This window comes from Chlamydotis macqueenii, chromosome 5 (assembly GCF_036417535.1).
Source record: "Chlamydotis macqueenii isolate bChlMac1 chromosome 5, bChlMac1.mat, whole genome shotgun sequence".
In the NCBI taxonomy this organism is placed as follows: domain Eukaryota; kingdom Metazoa; phylum Chordata; class Aves; order Otidiformes; family Otididae; genus Chlamydotis; species Chlamydotis macqueenii.
The window spans coordinates 33,577,083-33,586,174 of NC_141560.1; the positions used below are offsets into that span (position 1 = coordinate 33,577,083).

General features: G+C 42.5%; 1 protein-coding gene across 1 annotated transcript in view; it reads right to left on the reverse strand.

Moving 5' to 3' along the window:
* Positions 1-5,283, reverse strand: part of DPH6 (diphthamine biosynthesis 6) — a 214,963-nt gene extending 209,680 nt beyond the window's left edge. Inside the window, exons 1-2 of the mRNA XM_086749012.1 lie at positions 5,148-5,283; positions 983-1,077 (exon numbers count right to left, since the gene is read on the reverse strand). Of these exons, the coding sequence (XP_086605138.1) occupies positions 983-1,077; positions 5,148-5,170 (118 nt within the window). The 5' untranslated portion in view covers positions 5,171-5,283. The remainder of the gene's footprint in view (positions 1-982; positions 1,078-5,147) is intronic.
* Between the last annotated feature and the right edge of the window lie 3,809 nt (positions 5,284-9,092).

Genomic DNA, 9,092 nt, shown 5'->3' on the forward strand with positions numbered 1-9,092 from the left:
GATAAATTAGTTTAAAAACAGCATATTTCAAGAAGATTAGAGATTATTATATCCTAGCTACCCAGAAAATAAATCGTTCCTGTACTCCTTAGGATTTGCCAGTTCCGTCCGTGACTCATTTGTGACAGCAGCTCCCTTCTTCCTTCACTTTCTCTGTGTATCTTCCTGCCATACAGTTACCAGATATCATACTTAATTGTTTAACATATGTTGAACAGTTAACCTATATTAACACACTTACCAACCGGGAAACAACTCACTTCCTTTTCAAGTCTCACTTCAATTTGTGCACTAGTCCAACACAGAAGTACTCAGCTCACCCTCTCACCTCACCACTAACTTAGATTACTTAAGTTTCTCCTATTCTTTTCCATAGAAATAAGTCTAAGTGTAGCATGTGAGGAACTGATCAGAAAAGCACTCCAAACTAAAAGGAAGGGAAACGGCAGGGAAAAAAAAGTGCATCAAGGTCAATTCCAATCTAGATCAGTTCCTCAATCCAGTTCACAAACGTTGGGCTAGAACAATGGAGGAAGATTCACAATATCGCAAAAAAATAAGCAGCAGCAAAACTCTGTATTTTTGGCAGCTGGAATGGTTTATATCAGTTTAAAGCATTTCTAGAAACACAGTGTTTGTTTTACTTCATCATATCCTCTACCACATTTCACTATTTGTGCTACTGAACTTGCACAATCCCTTTGTTTACCACCAGAAATATTCGTATTTTCCTTTTTTCAAACCATGTCTTTCTTCTACTGATCTTCATCTTCTTGGGGTTTTTTCCCCTTTGAGGAAAAACACATTTAATATGTCTCCATAGCATTTTCTTTTTTCCACCTCTTCTAAGACTTCTAGATTGCCCTTCAATATGCAAAACTATATACAAACACATAAAGGAACTTAATTCAGGCACAGCTGTGCCTCCACTGTTTCTAATTTCAAAAAAAAATTTCTTCTATAAGAAATGTGGCTTTCATACCTGTGTTTTCAGCAGGTCTTAAATTGGCTAGAGCAACAATCTGATGCCCAGCAGCAACACACTGCATCATATTATAACAGCTGTCCTTCCCACCACTGTAAGAAAAAGAAAATAGTGGCAATTAAAAGTACTGCTTAAAGTTCTACCCCTTATGACTTTTGCCTAGCTACTTAAAAATTGCTATTATCCAAGCTGGTTATAAATTGAAAAAAAAAAGGTTGCAAAATACTAGCAGTAGGGAAAGGATGACTTCACCACACAACATTTACTATATGCGTATAGTGCCTACTTTCAGTATCCATAAAGCTCATATCCAGTTCTGTATCTTACTACTAATCTGAGAGGTTCCATGAAGAACAGCCACTTACACTGGAATCCCTTCAGAACAAGGACTGTCTTCTATTGCGGAGACAAATTACTCTGTACTCATTACTAGATAACTTGGATTAAAAAAACAGTATCTGCTCCAAAGAGCTGCCAGCATTAGGAACCTTTTTAAATGAAGACTGTCATGTTAGAAATAACATTTATCCTTCATGGGATGTTTTGCCTAAACTTTCAACGCTTTAAATGTACTACCCATTCTCAAAAATTGTAATTATTACAGGCAGTAGGTTCAGTTGATACTGCATTGAACACACAATTTTTTTTTACAGTATATACCTGCAAATAAAATTAATAACTGGTGATTTAAAAAAATAGGAAAACAAACATAACTATATTCTTCTGTGAAGCCAAGAGATGATACACTAACACAGAAAATACAATTAATTTTGACATTCATTCAAGATCTACTGGAACCTTTTCCACTACCAGTGAGAAAAGAATCCTGCTCCCCGGTGTAACTGAAATATAGTCTTTTTCATGGATTTTAATCACTATCAAAACAAATATTACAGTCTAATAATAAAATTAAGGGTGCTCTTAGAATACGCATTGCTTACAAAATCCACGCTCAGACTCACAGCCTTCAAACTACAACTGCAGGTGGAGATTCTGTGCCATGCCTTTAAATGCTAAGGGACAGAAATCAGGCCAGGGAAGGAACTGGAACAGAGATCTAGACCACTTCTGTGAAACTGCATCTTGCCTTAGAGTCACTGAGACATAGACAGGAAAATAGACAGCACGAGAAGCCCCCTTGCTACAACAGTGTCGGTTTCCTTGTGACCACACTATTACCAACAAACTTCTTCAGCATTTCCAACATAAAGTTCTCCCATCTATCCAGCCCTCTATGCAAGAGCTTGAAAGTGTGTTACAGGACTGTAACCATACAGCCATTCCCCTCAATTTCTGCTTTTATCTGTACTAAAATTCTGTACGCTGACCTTAATTTGCTGTATAACTCAAACCTAAAGTAGAAATAGTATCAATAACATGGCATCCTTTTGTACTTAACAGATTTTTCTAAAGTAGCTGTTTATGCTTCAGTGCTATAAAAGTAAATATAAATATGAAAATAAATAGATTCCTAAATTGAGGTTCCATCTCTACCTGACACTATTCTCATGCATACCTACAACTTTCTTCTAAGTTATATCCAGATTAAAAAAGAAAAAAAAATTAAAATCGTATATTCATTAATTCTGGATACTGTGCTCGATAGCTTGAAAACGCAGTTAGCATTCACTTCATAATGTGAAATTTCAGGCTTAACAGAATCATAATGAGACAAAGGCTTTTCTTTCTGAATGACTTCATTCTAAAAAATAAAAGCCTCCCACTAGTTCTCATTTCAACTTCAGAAAAATAATGACAGTAGACAATTGCCTATGCCGTTCACACTATTTCAATATTTTTTTTAAAAAAAAAAAGGAGGACACTAGAATAAATCTATTAATCTTTTCAATTAATTTACTTTTCAAAGGCATGTTAAGATGAGGCTACATTCAGATTTCCCACATTTGACCACTGATTACTAGATAGAAATTTGTAGAGTGCTCACTGGATCACATGCTACTCTACTGTTTCTTATTTTCTGTATTATTGTAACCATGGCCCTAAAACGTAACCATACCAAGAAACAAAACACAATGGTGCCTACCTACAAGGCCTTCTAATCTATCTGTAAAACACATGACAGTTAAGACCAATGAAGTCAGACAGCCCATGCTGTAGGAGGAAGGAAGGTGGACTCTGACACAGTCCCAGCTTGGCTGTTGTCTAATAGATTGTAACAAAAAATCAAAACAAACAAAAAAAAACCAAACAAACAAAAAAAAACCTTTAAAAAGAGAGATGAAGGCAGGTACTAAGGTAGCCTGGGGACTCCTCAATTCTCATCACAGAAAAAAAAATCACATGGCCTTTTTGTAGAAAACTATACAAAGTCAGGACACAGTCAGGTTTAGTTTTGACAACGTTGCAGGTAAGCTTAAAAACAAACAAAGTATCAGAATTTTTTAAAAAATACAGTAACCATAAAGATACAAGTCTATAAAAGACTTCTGAGAAAAATTCCTTTCTATTGACAAGTGTAACCACTTCCAGTAAGAAAATTCTAAAAGAATTAAAGAGTTCAAAACCATCACATTTCAGGTAGAAGAGTGGCTTTAAAATGTCTATGATTTAGCACAAAACACAATACCTGGTTTACCCCATAAATACCACCTTAAAGCAAGACTATCAACTTTAAGTGTGGCCAACATTTCAGAAGAAAAAGAACCAGTTTAAAGTAGTGTTGTATATAAGCCTGACCTTTTCAAAAGCAAGACGCACTTTTCAAACACTTTTTTTCCCCTCTGATCTTTGAGGCTAGCTCTGTTACAAAGATTTCAGACACTTTGATGTCTTCTTAAAACTCTTCTTAAAACTATTACTGAAACTAAATCCATCCTTGTAAAACTGCCCATTAAAATAGCAACTGTGTTAGAAACTTGTTTTTAGGATTTTATTTCATCCTGCCTTTTAACACATTCATCTGCTCAGAGAATATCAAAATAAACAAACCTGGAAGACAAAAATCTTATCTATAAAACAAGAAAAAGCACTGAAGCTAATTTTCCTACTCTGTATTTAAGCAAATCTTGAAAATCGCAGATAACATTTGCTGTATTTTTCCTCTTTGCATGTTGTTTGGAATTATTTACAATTGTTGCGGCCAAACCTCAGCTTCAACACGGTTTGATAGTAGACATTGCCTGAGAGAATTTAATACATTAAATGTTAAGACTTCAGTAAATAGCTACTGCACTCAAAAACAAAAATACACTGCTCACATCCTCACAATTTTTTTCCATTTACAAGTCTCCTAGCTAGTTGTTTTTTAAGTAACTATTGTTTCTCAAGAAAAGAACACACTCGTCCTTGATAGAAAATATTAATTTTTTTTCTTTAAAAAAAAAGCCATTTACAGTACAAGAACTGCAGAAACCGACAAAAAACGAATCAGAAGTGTGGGGCGAGCAAACACAGCAGCCTCTGACAGACAGGGCTGTGTCCAACTGCAACTACTTGAATGACTGAGCTTCATCTTTTTAAAAATGAGCAAAATGAACTCTCCCTCAGAAGACACACGAGGAAAATCTATCGTTAAGGGTTCAGAAAATTTACCCTACGAGAGCTTAAGATATTCGGAAAGGAAAAGCACCTGGAAATTCAACTGCAAACGAGCAGAACTCCCTCAAAACTCCCTCCCTCAAACCCCAGGGCCCCGGCCGCTCCTCGCCGCGCTCCCTGCGCGCTGGAGACGGGCTAACTCGGGAGACCGGGACAACGGGGAGCTGGCGACCGGGGGAAATCGTTTCGGGTGCTGCTTTTTTGGGGGTTTTTGTTTTTGTTTTGTGTTGTTTTTAAACAGACACTAGTCGTTCTTGAGCGTCCCAGGAATAACGGAAGAGAAATTGTGAGAGCTGTACCCTGCCCCCAGGCGGGGATCGCCTCGCCCGGGCGCTCGGAGGCAGCCGGCAGCGCGCTCAGCGGAACGCGCCGCCGCAGCCCGCCCGCTCCGCGCCGGGGAGCTGCGGGTGGAGGGGGGACGGCAGGAAACGCACGGGCGGGAGCAGCCAGGGCGTGGGGGGGGAGGCGGAGGGGGGGTGGGGGGTGGTCTGCCAGGCGGCGTGGGATGGAGCGCGACCCCCGGGCTGCTCCCGGGCGGGCGGGCTCGGCCTGTGCCCGCGCCCTCCCGCCGCCGGCGCGCCTGGGCGCTCCCTCAGCCCGTTACCTGATCAAAGCCACTACTCTCATGCTGCTCGCGGGCCCGGGGGGCGGGTAACACTAACGGGGAGGTGCGTGACAGCTGCGGCACGCAGCGGGGAAGAAGCCCGGCTGTCCCGGCCACCCTGGGCCGCGCACGCAGCCGGTTCCTCGTTGCTACCGCTACCGCCTGGCCGCCTCCCCTCAGCGGGCCCTCCTCCCCGGGCAGGCCGGGAGACTGCCTGAGCGACCGGGGAGAACGGCAGGCGACCGCCTCTCCGTGCCCGGGACAGGCGCGCTGCCCCTGCCGCGGCCCTGCCTGCCCGGCGCGGCGGCGAACGCCGGGTGCAGCCCGGCTGAGGGCGAGGTGGAGGGCGCGGCCGCAGAGGCAACGCGCGGGACGCCTATGGAGGGCAGGGCGGTCGCGCTGGTAGGCCCGGGCAGGCCGCCGGTTGCTGTGTGAAGCAGGCGCGGCGGCGGGCTTCGCGTTCCTGCCGCGTTCCGCTGCCCATCTTTTTTCTTTCGAACAGCAGCGGATCGGTTCTAAGCGATTGCTGTGTAGGGAACAGGAGTGACCGAGTGAGGTGGCCGGCTCGTCCCCATCCCCGTTCCGTTTCCCCTCGGGGCTGCCGTGAGGACTGCGGGGCGTAGTTGCAGCCCGGCTTCCCCGCGGCCCGGGGGAGGGAGGTCGGGAGGGCCCGCCGTGAGGGGAGGAAATGCCGCGGGGCTCCAAAAGTCACCGAGCGCCAGCCCTCACCATGGCTGCGGGAGCCGGAGCCTGGCGTGGGCGCTGCCAGCCGCCCCGGGAAGTTGCTCGGCGGCCGGGCGGAGGGGACAGGGACCCGGCGGGGCCAGGCGCTCGCCCGGCGGCCTGCGGCCCACCGGCCGGTTGCGGGGCGGAGAGGAGAGCAGACCTGTCGGCTGCCTCACGCAAGGCCTCTGCGCTCGCTTGCGAGCACAAAATGCCCACCTGCACCCTCGACTTCAGCTTCTGAGACCAAAAATCTAATTTTGTCTTGTGATGCCCGTTTTGAGATAAATTTCTGAGCAATCCTGTTGTTAACACATATGACACCCACCACTATAGGTTTGCAGGCTGAATCAATGAAAAGCTTACCGGAGTGCCCAGTCTCTGAATCCAGATACAATTTTATTTCTCATAAGTCACAGAAAAAAAAACCTGTGGGTTGGTTCTGCCAATGAAACTGTATCGCTACACTAGGAGTCTTACACCACCAGATAAAACCACTGCTGGGGGTGTGTGGCAGTGTTTTGAGCAGCAGTGTGAGGGCCCACCGCTCTTCAGGCTTTGATTCAGAGGGTCTGCAGGTCCAAACCGGGGGCAAGAAGCCACTGGTGTGCTCTTGGTTGCTCACCCTTGCTGGAGCCTGGTGTGCAGGGTCAGTGGGGACAAGCGCAGTGTCTTGGGGTGAGCCTCCGCGCTGCCCCGTGCAGTGTCTGCGTCTGTGGTGCCACCGCTGGTGTCTACAACCCAACCTGTCAATTGGCAGCAACCAGGAATGCCAATTCATGATTCCTGTTGAATTTAGTTGCGGTAACCCGTGCAGTTAACATAAAAGGCTTTGTTCCTCAGGGCCAGAATGAAAGGTATGCTTTATGCGATGCGAGTGCTAACTTATCAGCCCTGTAACATGATATTATACAATGCTATATAACAGTCTGTACCAATCAGGTTCTGCACAAGCCTCTGAAAAGCAAGTTCCTTGCACACGAATTGTTGGGTCTGAAGTTCTCAGGAAGAGAAAAGATGGAAGAAAATGAGAAGATATTCTAAGAAAAAGCTATTTGTTTATAGTAACAAATGTGCCAGAATAAATGTCTAGTGAGACAAATATGTAAGATTTTTTATTTACAGCTCATGAAAGAGCTTGAAAGAGCACTTTTTTTTTTTTTTTACATAATTTGAGTCTGCACATAATTTGTACAGTAAGTCACTGGAACTTGTAAAATAGGAGTGGATGATTATGGGCAGATATGAAGGTGATGATGCCTTCCTGAAAAGTTAAGAAGTGACAATCAGTATAGAACTTATTTGATAAGTAGTTGTGAAGAGGTAGTAATCACAACATGGATTTTTCTGCATAGGAATAATTTAAAAAGCACGTATTCTTAAAAAAAAAAATCTCAGTTCATGCTTTGGCCGTCACAGGCCAGCAGTTTTGAGGCAAAATATTTGACTTATATTGAAATTACTTACAGGACAGTTGGATTGCCAGTTTAGTGATGATGATTTAATGCATAATTCTTAGCAAGGTTTTTCTGCTCTTCCAAACAGATTATCTGAAAGAGGGTTACTTAAACGTGAAAGTCAGATGAAAGAGCAGGGATTTTGGTAGGGGTTGGGGCTTCATTTTTTTTTTTGGCTCAGAAAAGTAATGGAGGCCTGTTCTGAATTAAAACTGTAAGTTTTAATGGAGATTTCAGCAGAGATTACTAAATTGAGTGGAGCAATACTGCGTAGTACATGAACTGGTAAAAAATAACCACACCTCTAAGGAACTGTAAAAAAGGCAGAACAAAGGTATTTGATTTATTGCGAAAAAAAAAAAAATGGGGGGGGAGTAATTTTATCATACATCACCTCTGTCTTTTCTGGGCTTGAATGAAATATTTTTATTTTTGATTATCAGAAGAAGGAATAATTCAGCTAGTAGTTGTGAACACTTAAAACATGCTCATTTACAATACTTAGCATTGATACATGGAAAGATTCAAAATCATGTACGTAAATTATTCTACTGCTTTGGAAAATGGAAGGGCCGTAAAATCAGCAGCTTTTATCACACAGCTTTATAATAAATATTCAAAGTCTTGTAAAGCTCTCTTCTAAGTAGCATTGTTAGAAGATCTGGAAAAGAGAATAATTCTGAAGTCCCCTGTTTTCTCAAAGGTCTGTTATTAGTGAATTCTGATACAATGTTGCTGGTTTTTCAGCAGATGGTTCTATTGCGTTCAGTTTTACAGCTTTCAAAAAAGCAAATTTCCACTTCCAAGTCAGATTTGTTTGAAATAGAAGTTACATACGACACTGCAGGACCAAAGTCTGCTTGATTTTCTAGTGAGACTGGAATTTTTGCTTCCATTTGATGAACACATCAGTAGTTATTTTCACAAATAAAAAAGTGGGATTTGGCTCCCAGAATTTGTGAAATACATCAAAATTGAGTTAGTAAAGCGGAGTTTAAAAACAAATCTGTATTTTACCCAAAAAGATGCTGTTTTCAAATTACTTGGATTATATTCAGTGAGCAAATCTGTTCACTCTCACCTGATGAAATAGCTCTGGTAGTGTCACTGCTCTTAAAAGGTTCTGCCATACAACAGTGGACAAAAGACAGTGCATCATCTCTCAAGCTGATTGCCCCAAGACATTCTGCTATAGTGCTGCAGCAGCTGAAGCAATAAAATTCACCAAAGCTACCTCTCTTCTCAGGGAAGTACTGGCTACTTTGTACAGAAAGCCAGCAATGGCTCAGCCCTTCTTTCTCACCCTTTTCTGCCTAGAAAGTTGAAAATAATTACAATGAATTAATATAACTGGGGGAACCTGTCAGAGGATTAAAAACGCAATGCAGTATCCCTAACGATCTGGAATAGTTAATTAAGTTCTCTTATAAATGAGTTCCAAAAATAACTTACTTTCAGTAAGTTATTCTGAGAAACAGTCACTTTAGCATACCTGAGCTGCAGTGCCTGTTAGAAAAGGGCCAATTATCCAGTGATTGGCAGTTAAAGGTGAACTACTGAAGTTCTTAATTAAAAGATTTCCTATTATAATCACCAGTAAGTAATGGAATACTGCATATAGAAAGCAGATGTAATGTTAGAAGAGTATTTCCATTTTGAAACAAAGATTTTGAAAATCTTCTCCTTTGCTTACCGTGCCAAGTCCGAAATGGGAACGTTACGGTTTTCATGGGTGCAGCTGGCAATGTGCCGCTGTTGCCCCTCA